Source organism: Zeugodacus cucurbitae, chromosome 2 (genome assembly GCF_028554725.1).
Source record: "Zeugodacus cucurbitae isolate PBARC_wt_2022May chromosome 2, idZeuCucr1.2, whole genome shotgun sequence".
NCBI lineage: Eukaryota > Metazoa > Arthropoda > Insecta > Diptera > Tephritidae > Zeugodacus > Zeugodacus cucurbitae.
In genome coordinates, this window is record NC_071667.1 from 86,314,908 (window position 1) to 86,338,409 (window position 23,502).

At 37.2% G+C, this 23,502-nt stretch overlaps 1 protein-coding gene across 2 annotated transcripts in view; it reads right to left on the reverse strand.

Moving 5' to 3' along the window:
• LOC105220715 (uncharacterized) overlaps positions 1 to 23,502 on the reverse strand; it is a 134,698-nt gene that overhangs the window by 79,691 nt on the left and 31,505 nt on the right. Inside the window, exon 1 of one of the 2 annotated variants that reach the window (XM_054230437.1) lies at positions 330 to 2,125. The exons of the other annotated variant lie outside the window; for it this stretch is intronic. Within the exon in view, the coding sequence (XP_054086412.1) occupies positions 330 to 429 (100 nt within the window). The 5' untranslated portion in view covers positions 430 to 2,125. Of the gene's footprint in view, positions 1 to 329; positions 2,126 to 23,502 lie in introns of those variants that run through there. 2 annotated transcript variants of the gene reach the window in all.

Below are 23,502 nucleotides of genomic sequence, written 5' to 3' on the forward strand. Positions count from 1 at the left end.
AGAGAGAAGGGTATTACAAAGCTTACGCGCTAGGTTTTATAACTTAAACCTAACTATTGATTACATATTGGCAGTATTCAAGTAAAGTCCTCAGAACTGGTTTTGATATCAACCAGTTGCACGCATGTACTAATAATCGTTGGTTAAATATCAATTACGGTAAGTTTTTACGGTAAAAACAGGCTTTTGCCGTTTAAATTAAATTGCGAGGGTATTCCTCAGAATACCAAGCCCATCATTAAATTTGGTGTTCAATAGAATTCGATATTTGGTGCATAATTGGCACAAATTTCCTTAATAAATTACCTTTTCCGGGTAATTTTACTTACCTTGTGTGCCAGAACTATTGCCGCCCTTCGATGAGCTGCAATTGTTGTTCAGCGAATTGAAGAAATTCGCAGCGCCGGTGCGACGTAATATCCAAAACATTTTGTCAAAGAAGACTCGTACGACGTGCTAATGACTGATAACTGTATTTATGATATTTTTGTTGATATCCTGTTTCCCTGATATGCACTGTTACAATTCAGCCTGTACTGGCAGATATGATTATTAAACTTCTTACTTTTAAATTGAAATGGTGATTTTGTTGCTCACAGTATTATCGCATGAGATATTCACTTAAATTCCGATTTTAAATTTTTTATCCAGTTAACCACATAATGTCTTTTTTAATTAATTTTTCTAGACACCGCTGAGTTAACTGCTAAATAAACCTTTATTTTTAATTCAATTATAAATTTATTTTACTTCCTTCCTGGTGGCGTTGAGATACGCCATGGCGTATACGCAACCCTTATTGATAAGTTCAAAATCCGCACGTTCTTATCTGCTTCATACAAATTTCTAATTATGCACTTGTTATTACGAAACAGCGGCTACTCACTCAGTAATTATAATACCCAACCGCCCATATAAAATTCTACCGTTACAAATTAAGCTCCACCTTTCAAAGTCTACGCTTACTAATTGCAAATGAAAGATAACGCCAGCACATAATTTGTGTTAAATAATGCTCAATTTTAAACTGGAAATAGTAAGAGGAAATACTAAATTGAATGGAATGTCAAATTCATGTTTATCAGATATTCTCTTTGTTTTTTGATTATTTAAAGGCTGATTCAAGATCGAATAATGAGTAGCTTTAATTAGGAGCTTTTATAGTTTAAACAATTCTGTTTACATTTTATTTAATTGCAGTTATAAGAGCCGCAATTCACGATCTTCCGAAAGCATCATTGATTAAATGAAAGTGGCGAGCCAAGGGCGCTCCAAAATTTAATTGCCTGGAAAATTGTTTAAACTTCAGCGACCGAAGTGAAGTAAACAAAGCGATCTGTTTATCAAACAAATGCAAAAATTAGTAAGCACTCTGTTAACCCGTTATTTGATGTCTACTGGCTGCCGTATTTCTTTTTGTGCCAAGTTTAAGTAGCTTTAATTAAGTAGCCGTGCCAACAAAACGACTTATCACCGATATACAAGTCACGCAAACGCTTTGAAATGCCGACGGTATTCAACAATTGCACAACAACTCGCGGACTGTCCTTTGTGTGTTTGCCTTAATTAGCAATGAGACACAATATAAGCAATTCCTCACAAACACAACGAGAAAACCATTTGAAATTGCTTACAACAGCTAACAGCTGTTCTTGTTTACTTTTTCATTTGTTGTTGTGATGACTTTTATTACACATAGGAACACACTGCCACTGCCATTCACATTTGTCGCAGTCAATTTGAGGAAACAATACATTTGAAATGAAGAAAAAGTTCGCTCATTTGGACGCGTCGACGTGTGACAACTTCATTAATTCCGCCGTCAAACACAATGAAGTGCCTTTAAACCCACACACACACACACGAGAGTGAATTCACTATTCCATATGTACGAGTATATTGATGTGTTGGTCCTTTAAAACTTCTCAGATGCACTCGAATCCTGCGCTTATGGCAATAAAAATCCACTATAAATACCATTCAACAGTCGAATAAGTAAGCGTCTGCACTTCACTGAATTGTTGCTTTTATTGGATACTTTTTTGATTATTTACTCTTTGTGACATTCAGTAACGCGTTACCTGGCATTTGGCGAGCTCTTCGCGTAATCCACCGTTACTCGCTACGATTGTGGACAAACTGATTTGATATCCTGTCGTGTTTGCCATTATATTCGCTTTATGCCGTAAGCGTTACACAACGTTAGCACGTAACGAACGTAACAAAATAATGCAAGAGAGAGAGAAAGAGCATGAGAGAGGAATTAGAGCGGAAATTGCTCTCTGCACTGTGTGAATTAATTTATTTATTTTTAAGATTATATAGTTAGACTTGAACACATTGGAGACTTTAAAAATAATAATCGTAAAAGTGTCTCAGAAGTATTGTTAGTATTTAATATCTTTAGAAAAATATTTGTTTTTTGCTTCAACAATTATCTCATTTTTAAATTTCTGCGTGCTATTTCCTTCGTCTCTTTGCAATACTCAACACTAGAGAGAGCGAAAGAGACCGCAACTGCAAACTGTTCCCAAATACCTTTGTTTTCGAAGGATGGTAATGCCTGCGCTTAACACAACTACATTTTAATGCGGTATTTGAATTCTTACACCTGCAGCAATGTTCCTGTCGATGGGAGGGACACACAGTAAACATACTCATACACACAGCGAAAACTTTCTCTTTTATTAAATTATAGCTCAACTAATGTTCACACACACTGATTCTAGCAATATGGAGTCACGTTTTTTTTTTGTATGTGAGGAAGCATGTTGCCTCCACCTTTAACATCCACCGAACTCTGACCCCTTCGACGACAAAACGTCTGACATCAAACAAACCCAACGCAGCTCATACACACATACAAACATATTTGGCAATTACACGTGTGTAAATGAATTTTATTATGAAATTACTATATGTAGGTGGGAAATAGCTGCATGAACTCTCTTCTTCTTCTTTCTCTCCTATTTGTGTTGCAAAGGATGGCTAAGCGATCGCTTTTCACTCGCTGTTCCCGTTAGATTAATTGGAATGAAATTTATGCATGAACACTTACACACACATACTCAATCGCAGTAAATAGAAAACCTTCCATCTTGAAACTTGTCAGCATTTACGAACGTTCAGTTATGATTGACGTCACATTAATCAATCAAAGGTTCATCCGCTGTGAAAATGCCGTGTGTGTATGTGTGTGTGAGCGCATAAAAGCAGATGAACATCAATAAATGTATGTCAACACATAACTTACTCGAAGCAGGTGTACTCCGATGTGTCGTGTACCCAAGCCCCACGCCTGTTGACAGTCCACGGATGAGACGATTCCACACCATTTCCAAAGTCAATATTGAATTGGCACCTGTTTAGTCGCAGCAACAACAACAAATCAACTATGAAGCTGTGAATTATGTATATGAGGTGCACTGAAGTGAATAAAACACTCATTCACTCATGATTTATCTATGTATAGGTAGATGTGCGTATGTATGTATGGTATGACTAATGTGTGTGCCTGAGAATGTTGCGTATACGCCGCGTGTAGCAGCTGAATGCGAAATCAAGATGTTAAGTTGGCAGCTGATAATTTAGTGGGTTCATCGATCATGTCGTCATGTCGTCATATCGCACTGCGCTTTGTTCTTGGTATTTATTCAATTACCGCAATTACTTGTATGCTGCTCTCTTCTACTTTTTTTTCAAGACTGTTGGTTTGTTTCTTTTCAAGACAAAAAATTAAATTAAATTATGCGAAACACAATGAAATTACTTGGATCTAATGTATTTTGCAAGAAGATTTCAACTAAAATTTTACTTTATTTCATTTTACACTCAATAATTGCTTTATTCCTGCAATGCTTCACGCAGGTGAGTGCCTGATTTTCAAGGTAAGAAAGCACAACTTTTAATTACAACAAGCGTAATAAAGTCACTTAAGTATCCTCGGGCTACGAAGTATATCAAAGTAAAAGACACTCAGTGTCATCTGCGCCGGCAGTCAGGCAACTCTTTCGAAGAACATTTGACTTTCAACTTCGGAAACTTTAAAGTACACACGGGGAAATAAAATCAAAAACTCCAATTACTTGCGCAAACCTGAATACTAATTAGGCTATTTTGAGCAGAAGACAAGCCAAAGCAGAGATAAGCGAAGCTGCAATAACAAACCCTAATGGAGGACAATTAAAATTTTGGTCAAACTCAACGCAAAGTCACCTTGACTACGAACAAGCAACATGCGTTTGGCTGTATTGTATTTATATATCTCTAGGTATCTCGTAATGTCCACCAACCACCACGGTTATACACAAAATCTAAGCCATAAATCTAATTATAAAGTCTCGAGCTAGTGGGCAGGTCTCGTGGTTCAAGCGCAGGTCATTTTCGGTCAACAAAAATGGCAGCCGGCGTTTACTTGCTTAGCTGTCATACGGTTTATGCCTTGCTCTTTGATTTGAAGCCAGCCTAGGACTGGATGAATATGTGACAATACTCCGTTTATAATTACAAATTTCTATAGTTATATTTTAGTATATGGTTAAAGTATTCAACAAAGATTAATGTTTTGTTCTTATCTGATCTTGAAGTCTTACCATTAGTAAAAATTTTTAATTTTTAAAAGCCTTAAATGGCATACTCTTACAGTGACTAAAATAACGTGTGAACACGGCTTAATTTGTTATTTCAATTAGTATTTCATATTCAAGACTCACTCAATAACATATCAGTTTCAACTTCTTTCCATATTCTCAATTCTCTTTTATTCTTTCATTTACACCCATACATATACTATTCTAACTTTTTGAGCTGTAGTTTGTACTTCCCCTTACATACCACCACACACGTACATATGCATTGAATACTCCCCCCTTCAAGGTCAGAAAAACTTTGCCAAACCGCAACAACGACAACGAATTGCTGTGTCATTGCCAATCTAAACCGAACAAGTCGGCTTTTAATGGAGCAGCAAAGCCGGGAAGCAGTGCGAACACCGCATCTACACGTTCGCAGCACTCAGGGCTTGGCAGAAGGCGTGCATGCCGCAAAAGCCGCAAAAACAGCACATCAGCAGCACTAATGCGACCAACTTCACCAGCAAACTACAAACAACAACATCGAACAACGAAAACACTAACGGTAACTACGCCACAGATGAAGCCTTCTCCCCATTAACTTGTTTATCGTGCTATAGACAACAGGCAAAGGTAGCCACAACACCAACAAGCTGCACACTTTCAACCTGCGAGTGAACAATTTGGCTGGATTTTATTGGTCTCTGGTTATCAAGCTTTTTGAAAGCAAGTATACCAACCAACATTTGGCAGAGAAGAACCCGAATGCTAAGAGAGTTTCAACCTTTGTGCAACAAACGGCTCAAAGGTATGCGAGATCTCGTGAAGCAATGGAGATATATAAGCCAAAGTCCGCGACAAGAGTCACATTATTTATAAGCAACAAAGTATTGGATTTCCGATAGCTGTGGCGTCAATCTACTATGGGTATGTGCTGCTCACTACCGTCCTACCCTAGATCCTCCTTCCTATTCGGTATTTGAGTTGAATTGGTCTGGTCGCCATCTTTAATGCATTGTTAACTCTTCATCGGTCTGATAAATGTTAACATTCTGTGGCAAACAAACGCTGCTGGCGCTGGCCGAAATTACCGAAAACCCAGAGAGTAATGTTATTGAAAGCGAATGCTAATAACAATTGTGGGTAAACAGTAACGGTAAATTACATGTGCATTATATGACACAATTTAATTAAAGCCATGATGGAGCAGTAAAGTTGGATTGTGGATATATAAAAAATCATCTTCAATTGTCAAAATAATTAAAATACACTTAGAAAACCCGAATAATAAAAAGTATATTTTCAAAGCTTTGACCGAAATTTATGATGTCTTTCTTCCCGTCCTGATTTTTCCTGAAAAGTCAATGTTTCATAAAGCTTTCAAAAAAAGTGTAGTGAATGTCCCAACTTGGACTCAGACCAATTTTGATTCTAAATTTCCATCTAAGGCTCGCTATTCCCACTTTACTCCACATAATTTTCCATAGAGCCGAAACCGAGTATATATCTATATATTCCAATAATTCCACGTCAGCTTGAATGTTCAAGAACCATCCACTTCAAGCAATTGGGAAATTAAATATACATTGCTCTCGAAAGCGCCATCGCATGCGGGCACTTGCACACTTTAAGCATTTAAAGTGAAATAAAATCGATTATCTTGTAGAACAATGCTCTGGTCGATGTGTACGTGGGTGCGTGTGGCAAGGCAAACTCAGGTGAAAGCTGCAGGTAACGCCACCCAGCCGACAATAAATGACAAAAAGAGCACAGATGCCTTCTTGTCCTGGGCTAATGCGCGTTCAAATTCAAGGATATATATATATCGAAAGAAACATGAAATGGTAAAGTGGTCCAAAAAGTGCAAAAATGCTCGCAGCCATTGAATGTGCTAGAAACCCAGAATGAGTGTGAGTGAGACTTGCACTTATTGAAAACTTCTGCTTAATGCATTCCAAACCCTGGATAATATTTATTAAATAAGAAAAAAATCTTTAGATGAAAGAGAGAAGATATAAGTCTAAACATCTGAATTATTCAGGAATATATCCGATAATCCTTCAGCATGAACGGTGCGTTGGACCTCCAATACATACAGTATTTGCCTTCCTGCATATCTCCATTAATGTTTCCAGTTTTAAATACATCTTTGAAAAATATGGTTAGAATAGAATATTCCTCTTCACATTGTCTAGCCTAGAAAGAGCATTCATCTGTAGAGAAAGTTATGAAAACTTATATGAACATCGGCTGACTACACTCACGTCGAAGAGTTATGTTAAAAGCTATGAAATAAAACTATAATAGCGGTATGTAAATGGAATCGAATTTTGTAAACAGCAATATTTTCGGTGAACACTTCACCTTTCCACGTTCAGCCTGGTTGCACTCCATGTGTAAATGAATTGCTTTGTTCCTCACAGTCATGTCTATTTTTAAGTGTATTTAAATATACTAGCTCTCCATTATATCACCGTTATCAATCTATTCGCGCTTCAACGCTTTCGCGCCTGCGAGTAAAACAACAAATCAGCACCCGTCAAACATTCCACAGTGACACGCTTCAGTCACACGGCAGCCAAGTGCAAATGTCAAATGCATTTCAAAACCGAATTTCGATGGACGCATTCCGGGAAGACATTACTCACTAGAACAAGGAATTCCCTTTTTGCATTTGTTCCTTTGACGGATCCATTGGCGGCAAAATGCGAGATATTTCACGTTTCATTTGAGCGAAAGTTATTGGCTGGTTTATGTAAATATATACCGAATATTAGAGAATTCGGATTTATTCGGAATGCGATTTCGAAGAATAATGCAAACGTTAATGTTTGTATTTCCTACTCTTTTACTCTTAAAATATTTTTAAAATGTTGCTGATAAATACGACCGAAGTGCTGAAGAAGTCTATACAAAGACATGTGACTATTTGTGAATGCCCCTTGCAGTTCCCACCATCATTTCTATACCCACATCTTTATCACTTAAAATTTTATTAAATCTTTATTGAATGTGCTTTCAATTCTGTGATTCATGGTAGCCAAAAATTATGTACATCAAACTATTGTGAATTACCGTGGAATTTTTGCAGCAGGAAAAGAGCATTGTTGTCGTTTAAGGAAGCATAGCAGATACTCCCATACATAGGTACAACAAAAATGCCTTTCTAAATGAATATAAATTACAAATTGTTATTAAAAATTATTATAGTAAAATACAAAAATTATTAAACTTTAATATGAATCAGCTAAGTGGAGAAATACACCAAATATATTCTTTAAAATTGGTTATGCCTTCAGCCACCTCAGGAAAGATTATGTGATTAATCCGCAATATTTTAACTTGTGGCACTATAATTATCCTCAAATATGATAATAATTACAGCCAGTTCAGCACTTTCCTTTATTTGTCAGCGTTAATAATGGAAATTTCAAGAAATAACCAAAATTACCTTTCAGATTGTCACCATCCTGGGTTGTAGCCATGGGAACTCCTCTTAATTTATAATTTTCTTCCATTTCCACATTTCATTTTTGGTGTTTTGCGGAAATGCTAAATAACGGCACGCTGTTCGCCTGCTGAGAGTGAAAAGTTGAAAGTCGAAATTTCTGAAGTGACCTTGTAGTATATATTAAGCCTTTCGAGCTCGAAGTTGAATTACTTTGCACTTCTAAGTTGTTGGCTGCTGCCTTAAGTGCTGCTCACCTTGGGGATACGACACTTTGTCAAAGACACGGTTAAAGCTACGGATGAAACGGCATTTGCATTCTATTGCAATAGATTTACGAAATATGAAAATTATTACCACATTTTTGGCACTTCATGGTATTTGCTATTGTGCAATCAATATATTTGGAGATATGCGAGCATACTTATATAAGTGAGTACTAGAAGTGTCGAATAATATAAAGAAAATTTGCGAATGTATTTGGTATTAGGTAGGTATATTCGAAATACATATGTAGAAGTAATAGGGAGACATAATAGAGCTTAAGAAAAATCGACTACTTTCCATGAGCATTAGCTGGAAGGTAAACCCGCAAATTGCAGCCATTAGGAAAAAGTGAAAAAAATTGGAGAGAGCAGCAAACGCGCACAAATAATTAACGCAATCACACGCAAAAAAACAGGTAAATAAGCATAAAGTATGTGAAAACACACCAGAGATCCAACTCGTTAATGCAAATTCGCCAATAATATTTCGACTAATAAATAAGAGGCAGCATTGTATTAACCTGAATAACTGATTATGTTTAATGTGGATGCTGGTTCAACGCACTAAATTATCATTATTTCCAATACTCGGTGCTTTGCTTTTCACTTTATGTTGTGTGCGCCATTGCGTATAAGCAACATGATGCAGACAGAAGCATCCGCCCACACACAGTTGAGGGAGTATCATGTACCAATGTACTAAACACGCACCACTGAATGTACACATGAGTCAGCGCGCAGGCAAACCAAGCGAATGTGCGTTTCTCCAACCGAGCGAAGAAAAATTGTAATTGCTTTTCGCTTCGCCCGTAGTCTGCATGTTTGTGGTAAGAATTAATTGCGAAATACTGTTGTCACTTTTCGAATATTTGGGCCACATGCATTCGTTTAACTGAATTCCAGCGACGACAGCAATTTACTTTATTTGTTTAAATATTAAAGGTGTTGCTGATTTTTCTTAATTATGTGGCATCCTATCTTAGCATCATCATTAACTAAATACATTTGACAATTCAGTTATGAGACTATGAAGAGAACTCAATAAGCTTTCGCAGATATTCATTTCTTCAAGAGATTGTGTTTCATCGAAAACCTTTATCGAATAATTTGCATAAATGAAGAAAAGGTCACTTCGCTAGCATATGTACTTATATAGAATATACAAACACTATATATAAATATAAAATACTGAATGAAATAAATTCCACAATATTAAGTGAATCAACGGTAATCCTAGGATCCTCAAAGAAAATATCGGCGCACAACACAAGCGTACACAAAAGCAACAATAAGCTCCGGTGAGCAAATGAAGCCAACGAAATATGGTTCACAAAATGATGGGAGGGCCGGACGGACGAAATGTGCCACAGAAGCAGATGAAAGGAAAGGTAAACGCACGACCGGCTGTCAGCATAATGTCAAATTCAGTCAAAAGGTATCTAACTCAATCACAACCAATTCAGAAAACACATGCATAAATTGCTACAACAACACAAATAAAACAAGTGGGCGGGGCTGAGCGCAACAACCGTGATTTAAACAAATAATCACCGGAGACAGACAAAAGCACACAATTTGGCAACCAAATGGGAACGACAGCAGACAGACACAAGACGAGCGACAGACCTGAAACGAGAACTCAATGCATTGGCCATGGCCATAAATCAAAAGCAACAATAATGATTAAGCTGTGCGAAGCGGAAAGATGTACCAATTGAGTAGGCACACAAGTGGAGAGAAGGTGTCACATCTCTTTCAAATTTAAATTAATTCCATTAGAAACAGATTATCGCAAGGCAGAAGTAGATATGACAAAAGTTTTTCTTTAAATGAAGATACACAATATATTTGGCATTGAAGCTTCAGTTCGCAAGCTGAAATTGAAACATTAACCAGTCAGGCGTTCACAGATATTCCTAACATACATATTTAAATTATCCAAATATATAGCGATTAATGATTAATGCTCTGACATATAATGTATATAATTATATCATCTTATGAGAAAATACAAGACTATCAAGGTTAGATCAAAATTTGTTGCTTTAGAATCTAGGAGTTGTTATCAAATATATAAGCAAATATGTTTGCTCACCATAACTTCGAATTAATACTATTCCCACTTTTCTCCTCCAGAGCTAGGAACGGAGCAAATCGCAAGGCACTGACTTCTTAGTGCGCATGCTCACTCTCTCGCAATGAAATGCAATGTGCCTTAGACTACGCTACGCCGCATACGGCGATATTGCAGAAGAATTCATATTTAGTACGTGCTTTTGTATGGCCGAGTAAAGGCTTTGTAACGCATCACACAGCTTTTCTTTCACGAACCATTTTTACTTATTTTACGTAGACTAAACGGCTTGAACTGCTTGCATATATGCTTCTCATACTAATAGGTTTGGACTGTAATAAAGTCGCAGCTGTTCTGCGCTTGTTAGAAATTTAAACTATCACTAGCCTTGCACAGTACCATCGCAGTCACCCCTCAATTGTCATTCTGATTAAAATGATTTTCATAAAAGTCATCGGCCGCGGCTTAAAACTGTTTGGATGTCCTTTGTTATTATGAATTTAAATTAAATTATTGAGGTTCATATTACAACAGTTCACAGATGTGCACTTAATTTTGGTTCTGTAATAATTAAAGGCTGAAATCTGCCCTTCCCCCCTTCAGCACATATGAGTCACAAAATGGGCGATATTGCATTCACGCGTTTCAGGCTGTATAATTAAATTAATTATTTTGAGTTGAGGACTTTATTTGCCATGTGGCTAGTGGTGAGGTACAAACTACATATGGGGTGGATGTCAACGAGGAAGTATTTCCCATTTATCTGTAGACAAGTGCAACAAGTTCTTAATTATATTATGAAGCTGTGGCAGCTTTGCCGTCGTGTGTAGAATTACACAAGCAAACAACTTTACATCTATGTACATACATATGTAAACATGAGACGCGTATATGTAATTTGGCAGGCTTGTTTCCCCTCCGATTAAGGATAGTATAGTAAAGGGTATAGAAAAGTTATACACCAATGATATGCTGTTTGTAGAATATTTTATTATTTTACGCTACAAAATGAATACGGAAGTCACATCTCAGAAACTAATACAACAAATTGCAATTAAATTTGGTTCGAATCATTCATATTACGTCTTCTTAGTACAATTAATTAACCAATTGGGTTGATATCGGATGAAGCGATATCCATTCACAACCATGACCACTTTCAATATAGCGTTATTTTGAATTTCATCAGCTTTTTATTTTCTCGAAACATTTGAAATAGCTTGATGAAACCTGGAAAAATGTTGCTTGACTCTTTGGTATTGAAGATGGACTCCTTTACTTCTTTATATATCACACAATGGCAAGCACAAAACTAAACAAAATTTAATTAATTAAATATTTATTTAAAAAACATTTCTTGGGTATATTTTTTTCTAACCAATTTAAACATTTGCAGAAACCGCATAACCGACCACAGAACGTAGACCTTCTTGAGAGAATACACACTTAACTTTTACAAAATAAATTGCTCGAAAAAGGTCATTTTAAACTGTCGCAAAGCTTTAAAGAGCTCTTTCACAGAGTAAAAACAAAGTAGCAACAAAGTACACATGGAGAATACTTCCCCATTTTCCCTCTTCTTTAAAATATGTCCGCTGTGGGAAATGCGAGCCAAGACGAATGCAAATTAAGGTAAAAACAGCATGAAGAAAGGAGAGTAAGGGAAGGAAGGTGCAAAGAAATGAAATCTGATAAAAACACCCAAAAGCAATTTAAGAAAAGCGGCTGAAAGAAAATGCCTGCCTTTTGAACTTTTCAAGAAATTCTGAAAAATCCACAAACGAACACAAGACATGGCAGGCATGTAGCCAGGCTTCAATGGGAGACATTTTTCTTCACAATACCAGAATTTAATGGCGAAACCGACAGTTGACATATTCGCCAATGCCAGCAAACAAACACACGAATTTATGTAGCCATTCATTAAAGGCCAAACTTTCGGTCTAAAAATACCCATGTCACACTGTTTTATTGGAAATGTGGTCCTCCTGTTTTTAAATTTATACACGTCCACACAATTCCTGTTTACATGTCAATAAAAGATGTCCGTAAATAGGTAGGCCATTAATTTCTCTCACCAAAATTCTTTGTACCATATTAGAAATAAAATTACCTATGCTTCAGGCATACTGTTTCACTTCCCTAAATACGAGTGTATGAAAGGAATGGACTACAATCTGGTTGATGAGTAAGTAGCCATGAATCCAGGAAATAATAATATGAATCTGTGATTGGGCAATGGGTTCGGACAACATATGCGTAACATGAGATGGGCAATGAATATTCAAAACCAGAAACAAAATGTTGTAAACGTGGGTATTTGAGGACCGAAATTCGGTACATACAGGATGGGAATACTGAAGGCGTATATTTTAAATGTTTCAAAAGTAATGGAATGGGGAAGGTAAACAAGAAATGAAGAAAGGAATTTTTTTAGATTTTTATTTTAAGAATTCGGAGTATCATACACTAATCCGAACAAAGACACTCAAGGTCGCACTTTCTTTGAAGCAATTTGTATGAAGCCCAAGGCTATTCGAAGGCAGCAATACGAGAAAATGAGCACAAGTAGAAACCGAATGAATTCAAATAGGTGGCGCATAATAAGTGTAAGATTTCCTTGCCAAAGTCCACACGTGGCACTCGAATAACTCCTTTTCCCTATAACAACGCGCACGTTCGCCACAACCGCACCCCTCACCTTACATCCTTACATACGTGCTCAAGTGAATATGAGTCGAATTGAGCGTCCAAATGTGTAGTAAATGCGTACCGAAATCGTATTCCAATCGGTCACCAAGGAGCGGAAAAGCACATGAAAGTTGCCAGCAGGTGCCTTGAAATGGCCTTAAATGGTTTTACGGTAATTTTTATGGAAATTAAGAGAACACGGCGTCTGGGCTGAAATTACACGGCGAATATGAAGATGATACTTATTTCATGCGAACATATGTAAATTCAGACCGAAAACAACCGGTATAAAGAAAATATATGACAAGAATTTGGGATGCCCCTTCACTTTTGGCCCTACTGCTTCCTGTCTTTGTCGACAAGCCATTAACGCCTCCGTTATCGATCTCCAACTGCGCGTAGTCGCCAAGTCATAAAATCTCGCTTCACAGCAAGTGAACAAAGCGCTCCGCTCTGCACTTGTGCAAATACACGCCCAAAAACACTGGAGGATGTGTGCACACAGCAGGTTCTTGGCGTATTTGCCATGTGTGTGCGTGTGTGGGTAGACACATCATCGATGCCGCTGCTTAAATTATTTATTTATTGAGAGCAATAAATTCCAACGGCTGACGGAATACTGGCTTCTGGCCAAATGCATAGCTGAGTGTGTTCATCGACGGGCATTCGGGTTTCACTGGAAATATTTGGCAGAAGTTTGGTTTAGCAGCATTGTTGTTGTTTCATATGGCTTTGCGATATCGAAATACGCGAAGACTTGAGTAGGGTCCAGTGGTACTTCTTTTAATACGCGAGGCATTTCTTTGCAATCAAATTATTTATTGATTTGACAATATATAACGGTAAATAAAAAACTCTTAGTGAATAGTTAAACTGAACTAAATATAGGCAGTTATTGAATTCCAGGTTTACTAAAACAAAATAGTAAAAAACATTTTTAAATGAATAATGAACTTTTAGCATAAAAATAACGCCAAAAGAACAAAGTGGTTCAATTGCTCTTTAAATGATTGCAATTAAATTTCCCAATGATTTTATTGAAGTTCAGGTTGTCTCAGACAGCTCAATGCTTTGAACACAAACATATAAACAACGAAATAAACATTCGCATATAAATTGAGATATTATATACGAATACGAGTATATGCGATTCATAGTCTGCCTTAAGTGAGCAATCGCCTTAAAAGAAATTCAATACTCTTAATTTCCCATCTTCGATTTGTCTCTCTTGTCTCTGCAAGGCACTTTTATTTGTGAAATTGTCTTTTAATATTCCTAGTTACACATGTAGGTATATACATCTAACGGAATCCATCCACGCAACTGCTATCCAATGAACTTTGCGCAACAACAACAACCGTAATTTAACGATTTGTACTTTGTCTCAGTTTAATCAGTCGCCGCCACCCATTCGCTTGTCGCTTGTATGGGAAAGTAAGTATTTTCTGAAAAATTTCAAAGCAATTTATTTGACATAAACTCTGTCTGCCTCACCTCCACTTGAGCGAAGGAAAAACTTTCCTTCCTAACCTTATCTTATGTTCCTTTAATAAACTCTCACTAAACACTAATAAACTGTCTTATATATTTTATCCCGTTACTTCGCCATTTCCCCATCAGAACGTGCACCCACTTATCGGTAAAGAAGTCCCATCGTTTGTAGAGATTTGTACACATTTTATGGCTCCATAATAGTTGGCCATTAAATAGACGTAAGGCGCAGCTGTGCTACGGGTTTCATGCGAAATAATTTACTTACTTACAACATCCTACCGGCATACCCTTTCTTCGAAGTGACAGAGGACATTATGCATACATTTGCTTGCTGGCTTTCACATTAGGGTATTTACATCAATTAATTGGTAATTGAATTTGAAAGCTCTGTATTTGCTTTGTAATTGAATCTACGAAGGATGCCGAGCATCATTTCACTGGACTGCAAGGCTTTAAAACTCTCACCAGGTATAAAGATAAATTATACATATATACACCATTATCTATTGAATTTATAAGTCGCCTTTCTTTTTAGAAACGTATTTTCATTTTAAGGAAACAATAGCAGAATGTGTCAATCCAAAGAAAACCTGACAGTTTCCACCTTTGCTTTCGGACTGCCAAAGCCCACGATACATCCCGTCTAACAATGCAGCAGGAATTCTACCTCTAGCAGATGGAATTTTCTATATTCAAATAATGTGACTGCTTGCACCATATGTGGCACGTCGTAACAGTGAAGAAACAATAAGTTGAAATTTATTGCAGAGCTTGTACGTGAGGGCGACACTCAAAGGCAATGGAAGTGAATGAATAGAGCAAATGAATATACATAGTAAGTAGTGACAGGCTTCACATGCTTACCATATTCCATATGAGAACTCTTTCAAAAATATTCGTTTTTAAGGTTTTGATAATATAAGAACCAAATGTGTTGGATTCCAAGGTTGGAGCATAAAGATGCGTTCGGAACTTAAAAATACGTTTTTAATTTGTCTAATAATAAAATTTAGCTAAATTGTTTAACATCTCACGCAATTGTTATCAAAATCTCAGCCGTCCCTCAGAGACTCAAATTGACTTATCCACTCAAAAACCTAAGGACTAAAGACATTTTCAGTTACGTTGTTTCGTAAATTCTGATTGTAAATTCAAATTTTCTTAATTTGATCTCACTTTGTAGACTCTCGTTCGCTATTTTCGCCTCCGTATCAATGCACTCGCTTTGTAACCAAGTATCGAGCTGAAAGAGTTAATTAAAGTGGCTCCTCCTGCAATTTTTCGTGGGCGGACAGCGTACTCGTATACCCGTGAATGCTGTTTTGTTGTTTTTGTTGTATTCGATCACATCACGGTTTTAGGCTCACATTTGCATCCGTGAACACTTGGTGTAGCTTTACGCGCTCGAGGTCGTTTAAATCCTCTTTGTTGTCCCTGAACCAATCAATGCCGGAATCGAGCGACACGAAATTGCACGATAAAGTGTGATGCGGAATGCGAAATCGCTTTTTATTGGAATCGTTCGTCGTTTATTGCGGCTTTTCGTGTTTTCGTGTGTTTTTGGGTGGCCTATTTCAGCGCATACATATCGACCCTTTTAGTAGAGCGGAGGGAAATGTACAAGAGGTTCTTTTTTCAATTGAGAATATGTGCTTTTTATTAAAAGACATGTAAAAATAAAAGTTAGGAATGGTTTTAGCGTTCAACTTGGGAGAATTTTTCTATTCGCCTCATTATCAATTACTTATTAACCGCAATTCTGCTACTCCAAATAATGTATAATATTAAATCAGGTCACTATAAAAACTGTTCAATATCAGATCGATTAAGTGACGGATTTAGAAACACTTCGAATGACAGAATACTAATAATACGAATTTTATATTAAGTGTGAAATAGTAATCCTTGTTAATTTTCGGCGTTAGAAATGCCTTGTAGGTAATTAGGGGTGGTTTAAACAATCTATTAGCGACACCAGGGCGTGTGAGTAAGGTTTTACCTATATAAATTTTGAATATCCTGGAACAATTGAAACAAAACCTTAGTTATATTGACATCTCAAAACTGCCTACTGCTGCACTGAATCCTCTGTTTTTGAATAAGTATGTCTACTAAGGAACTCTTTGTCGATTATCACACCATTATTCCAACAAGGTAAATTTAGTGAAGCCTGAGATTTCAAATTAAATTCATAGGCGAAAATAAAGCCTCAAAGCTTCATAAATCTAAGCTTTATCTCATAGCATACTGCAATAACCCCTTGGCTTTGCATATGTTTGCGATAATGGAAAACGTGTTCGTTAGAATGTAAAAAGTGATTTCAAATGATTGGCCAACCAGGTGTTCATTGCAAAACCATTCCCTTTCGCGCTTCCGAATAACGCTGGTAATATCTACATAATGCGCAAGTGTATGCAGAAACTTGTTTAAGCTTGTTCTTTCACCTATACCACCCGCGGATTGATGTTAGCAGCTGTTGCCGGAGCACAAAAGCAGATCCCATGACTCAGCACGTATTGCGCATAAACAGTTATAGTCATTGTGTACACATTATTGTACAAGGCTTGCGGTATAGCTATCGATTACTCATTTCCAACCATTTTATTTTGCAACTCACCTGCTGCGAATTTAGTGCTGAACACTTTTGCACACAATATAGTACTGCAACACACACACACTAACACCCACTCACAGCAAATCCAATGTTCAACATACTATTTCTACTAAAACGGTTCTTACATATGCTCATATCTATTCTTACAAATTCCAGAGTAAACTATAATTCTGCAAGCTTTGAAGGAAACCAAGTCCATTGGTGGTTAAATTGTTTGTTTTGAAAACACAGCCACATTATATAATAATTGATATGGTTGTCATAGGGCTTTGGAAAATCCTGATTCTTCATAAGTATGGATCCTTTTTTGGTAAGAGATTCCAGTTATTTTTTGAGAATTACTAGGATACCTTGCCCCTTTATTAGAAACTGTTCATATTCAATTGGTGTCGCTTAATCTTTAAGAACTTTCTTTTTCCAACATTCCGTCACTTTTATGTGTTTCATTTATGACTCGACTCTCTATGCAAATGTTGGAACCTTCCACCATTTTATACTTAAAAATATATATTTAAAAAAATATACCGCCTTCTCGTAAATCCTTATCCCTCCTGAGATGCATGGATGCTTATTTTATAAATATTGTGATAGCATACATATGCACGAGTGTTGGTGTATTGAGATGCTTCATGAAATCTCATGAGATTAGCTTTTATTTGAGCGCGAAATTTGCACAAACAAAATCTCGTCGAAGGGAGTGAGAATTCTCCAAATAAAAAGTGAAAACCTCCAGCAGCTCTAGAAAAGCAAATTTTACTTACGTTGCTCTAGGGAGGCCTCCTTAATATGCAAATTCATAGAGCACTAAAGCCGCTGCGTAAACAAAATAAATGACAAGAGTGGCGAAGTCATTTTCACATTCACGAAGATGTGTTTTGTTTTTGTATTCGCTTGCTGATAAGGGAAAATGTTTGCAAAATGACCGAAATCTCTTCTTGTATTGTGAAACATTTCATTTTAAACCTATATTCGAGTCAATAGGCCCTCCAAACTACTCAGTTGGTCAGTTGGTTCTCTGCAACCATAAAATATGTTTTGATACTAAAATCCGAAATAAGGGTTATTACGTTATGACCATTGAATATCTGAACGATTTGTGACAGAGGCAAATTTAATGCAAAATTTTTGAGCCATTCCTGATAGAAATGGAAAAATTTTTAATTCTGCCCCTTCATAAGCACAAAAAGAAGTAAACTACCAAATCCCTTGATGGACTTGTTTAACACGTTAATACTCGCGTAATTCACTCTTGTACAATAACATTTTAAATTGTCGAATAAATGGTCCTACATCTTTATGTCCATTAAACGCAGCAAACCAACAACACTCAAGTGTTCCTGCTAACGGTCGCACTTAACACCCGTACACACTCATGCGGTACAAATTTACCTCCGAGCAAGTGAGTGCCGCCTATGTTTTCGTAAAATTCCTTAAAAGCACATAAAGCATAAAGATGCCCCTCATCAGTCGACAAATGAAGGAGGGAGGTGTCACATGGCCGAAGACAAATCGACACGCCTGGCAAGCCGCGACTAGGCAAGAGGCGAGCCGCCATAAAGTATAAGCTCACATATGTTCGGCTAACTGAAACTCGCTTAGTATGCAAGCGGAAGGGTGTGCGTGTAAGTGGCTTGTACATTCATATTTTATGAGTCCTCTTACACACACACACCCACACTCACACACATGTAGCTCCTGAGCACTGCATAAAACACGCTGCATGCGAGCCTCCTAAGCTGCGCTCTGTCTAATGTAATTAAATTGCTACTTTCTAATGCTTGCCATTTGGCGCACCGTTCATCCTTCGTCATATTTTCCCTCCGCCTGACATTACTACAGGCGATCAGGTAAGCGTTACAGCTCACATTCGTTGTCTTCGCCAAGCTTCGCTGGCTGCAGGCAGTTGTGATGAAAACAAACTCAGATGAAACCTACCCTGTAGAGAGAGCTTTCCGTAGTTTGTTTGATTGTCCGAAACATATATTTAACAAACTACTTAATGTCGTTGGTAAAAAAATGTTTGTGAAGAAAGATCTGTTCAGAAAGAGATATGAACAATCTTTTGTAGAAAATTTTGACTATATCAAGAATGTGTGACTTCCAAACTTTCAAACTTAGGCTTGGAATTTTTCTACAAGGCAGTCGAAAATCAGCTTCCAGACGCCTAATGTATAAATGCAAGTATGAAAGTAAACAAGTGGTTTAGTAGTGTATTAAGCTGTTCATGCACATGTCCTTCGTTACCTTACCTTTTCATATACGTAGAGCAGCTTGTTGCTGTGTTCAGTGTATTTAAATGGGGTTTTAATTGAATACGATATGTCTTAAGGAGAATCCCCTCCTGAGAACATTCTGAAAGTGAAAAGTGAGTAAATAAAAGAAGCCACTGCTGTATATAAATTTCATTTACACTTCTGTGGATATTCTTGGCGGCACTTCCCCTCATCTACAAATGCAGAATTTCTGCAGCGTACCGCCTCTTAAAATGTTTACGACTTCTTGGGGCTCTTAATTTTAAATGTAATTGGTATTTCCAGGCTCGTACATGAGGGTATTCATTGAGCAAGTGTATAAACTGCTGGCACTTTCACATACAAACGGATCAAAATAAGACACTGAGTTTCAATTTACCAACTGATATCTGCCACCATCTCCAGATTAAGACCACCTTCAATCAATTCAAATAATTGCGAAATAATACACAACTATTCCTTTCAGATTCATCTATAAGTTGCTCCATTTACTACTGTATTAATGAAGGACGCATTACAGCGCTTTCGCCTGAACACACGTCGCTCGATTAATTAATACAGATGGACACGAACACTTAATTGATTTCTGCTAAGCACACACTCAAATACAAATCCGTTAATGGCGTAAATAGGCCCTGGAGAAACTGCGTAAGCGCGTCTCCATATACAAAAGCTCAATGGGGATATAACCTAAAGGTGACTAAAAGATGGGAAAATTACATATTTTCTACACTGATTTAAGGATTGGCTTTTGTGCCAATAATTATTTTCATATTTCAACGAAAACTAACAAACACACAGACATTTATTCAACTTATTTTGAAAAGAAATCAACATACTACTCGTGTTCATACTCATCCGATTCAAATTTGGGACTAAGACATGAATCTTTAAGCTTATGAGAGAATAATATCCGTATGATTTCAGGTGACATTTCATAGACCAAATTCTTTTCGGAACTAATTATAAAAAATCAGTCAATGTCACCTCGAATTACCGTAGAGATTTTTTGATTATTTGAGGGAAGGTCTTAACCTCAACTTTCCAGGGCCATATATGTCAACTTGATAAACCATAATAAGACTACCACAGCTATTTTTGTTCGAGGGCCAACAACCGTTTAGTGTGACAGTACAATTTCAGATCGAAAAATTACTAATGACCAATGTTATCCGCCATTGTCAAGCACGTTCCGGCAATTTAATATTATTTACGCGTCCGCATCCGCATACTCATTACATATTGAAGGGATTAGATTGTTTCGCACAACTTCTGACAATTATTAATATTTTTATATTAAATGATTTCAGTTGTTCATTGAATCTGCAAGCAGGTCCATTTTAACTAGTTGCAACTTTCAGTAACGCCAAAGGAAATCGTTCTTCTAACTTAGCAAAGCAAAATATTTTGCTGTAATTATGTATGCGTCGGGATCACCCTAATCCGAAAACGAATATCGCTTTAAGCTGCGTGTGAATACTATATGAGTTCGTTCATATGCTCATATCATACCCTTCCGCAATTCATAATTTGCGCCTTCTGTCACAGCAATATCTCGGTGGCAATGAGGTCCTCCACGGCGTATGAGTGTCATGTGTTATTAATTATATTCCCTTGGGCATTTTGCCAGCACAAAATCATAATGTCAGTAACCATGATCGCAGCAATAGAAACAACAACATCACCAGTAGCAGCAGCGGCAGCAATAAATATCATAAATTCTCGGTTGAATCTCATTATACTCGTATATGCGTGTTTTTCGAATGTTTGTATGTAGAAGAGCATGCAGACATAAAAAGAGATTTGGCTTACAGGCATGAAATGCCAACAGAGTGAGCACACCTTGAATTTGTGTTTGAGTCAAGTTAATTTGCTCATACATTTTGATTTATCATTGTTGCCGATAGTACATAATGGAGCAATAGCTTTCGGGGAATTAGCTCATTTTGCGCATAAATTCCTCGTATTGGTTGCGAAATACTCATAAGTACATACGTACGAAATCGGAGGATTGTGGTTATTGTGGGCCTACTTTGACTGTTAGCAGAAGTATGGATGTCTTCAATCATTTCTCTCTAACGTGTAGAAGTACCAGTCACTGCCTCAATAGTCATTATTAATATGGTGCTGGTGCATACCTGGAATGTGATCTGCTTACGATTTCAAGGATTTATGCAGCAAAGTGTGCTGCATCCCAGCGGGATATGAAGTGAAAACCACAAGTAATATAGCACTATTCCCATTCACACTCACTTGGTGCACCGCTCTCCCCACCAACACTCACATCTCCACCGGCAGTGCATTCCGGAAATATCGCGTATGCTCGGAAGAGATACCGTATGAGCACATACATACTCATGCACGCACGTCTTGCAGCGCCTGCAGTGGCTTCTTCTGACTCAATTGCTTTTGATTGCCATACGTGTGTTGTGCATCAGTGCACATTTGTGGTTCCCGCTACTCATTATGCTGCACACATATGTGTGTTGTTGCTTTACCTTGGTGCTACCAGTGCGTCAAAGAATTGATTACGATTGGTGGAAATGAAAAAATCCAAATGTAATCTCTAGAATATTATTGAGGAATGTTTCCATCAAAATCATCAAACGCTTTTGCAGTGAAAGAAAATAGCTACAACATATATTTTGCAGCTTAGAACAACTTCTAGCGAAAGTTCAATATTGATTCTACTAAGAATACCCTCATTATGTTTGCTTTTTCTAAAATGAGTGTCCATGAATTATGCTTTCCATCTTCAATTATTCCCACGCCACGTATGTATTGAACACACCCTTCCTTGTTTCCTCTCTTGGCCGGAAATTGTGTGTATGGAGCTGTAATCTGGAAGCTTAACGCTTAATTAAATACGATTAACAATATCCGCTGTCTGCCAAATGCATTACTCGAAACGGCTCGTACTTCGAACGAATGTAGAGAAGGAAAAATCATTGCGCTCCCACGCACCTTAAAGTATGCTTAAGTGCTTTATGCGAGTTTGTGTTCATATGTATCTTCTTCTTCGCTTTAACTCTAAGTGCGAATGTTTACCCACGCAAATGACGTCTAAAGTGGCTTCCTCAATTTGTTTTCTACATGATTCGCCATTTTCCGAAGGTTCTACTCTCAACCAGCAGCCATTCCATCATATATTTTGCCATCGTTGAGCTAAAATGCTTTGGAAATTGAAGCGCTAAGCTGACAACGTGTCGAATTGCACACTTTCATTACTCTTTATTAAATCAATAACAAGACGCACACAACACATTTAGTCTTAAATTACGTAATTTACATGTTATCACGATTGATGAAAGTGGGAATATGTGCTGCGAACGAAACTCACGTTTTCAGGACTCGCTTCAAAGTTTAAACATCTCTACACAGCCAATTTAGTATTACATCAGAGAATATTTGTGTGCTTGCCTTTGAAGTTTCTTTGGACTAACTTTTAAGGTCCTATGGCTTAGGACCGTATCTCCCTCAGATATAGTGAACGTTTAACGGTTTTAGGTCTGTTTAAGGTTTCCATTTTAGTGACTTCAGTACCCACAATAGCAGGAAGTGATGAAGGGTGCTTATCTCAATGGAATTTGTGGAATACATTATACCCCTTGTCTTTATTAAGTTGGAAAACTACTATCTATATTCTCGGAGTGTGGTACTTCTGATCGCTAGACTCCCACACTCACACTCCTTCTTTCCGGAATCAAAATTTTCTTTTACCGAGTCCGTTGCAAATGTCTTGTTATTACAATTTAACTGGAGAGACTGATCCTTTAAACTTTAAACAAAAGTAGCAAGTACGCTAAGTTGCACTTAACTTCCGGCCTGCACATTCTTTTTTAGACTTCAACGCAAGTGCTTAGCTCTTATGTGAAATTCTTGCATTTCAACGGCAAAATCCATAACTCTTACACTTTTGGACTTCCTTTCTGCAACTACCGCCCCCTCCACTTGTTAACACCATTCACTTTCAGTCCCCTTCAGTCCAGTTGCAACAACTGATTCAGAACAACTTAACCAGTCAAGCGATCCATTCGGAAGTTTTCTCATTACAAACTTTCTCAACAGTTTTCCCACTGCTACTTAAAAACA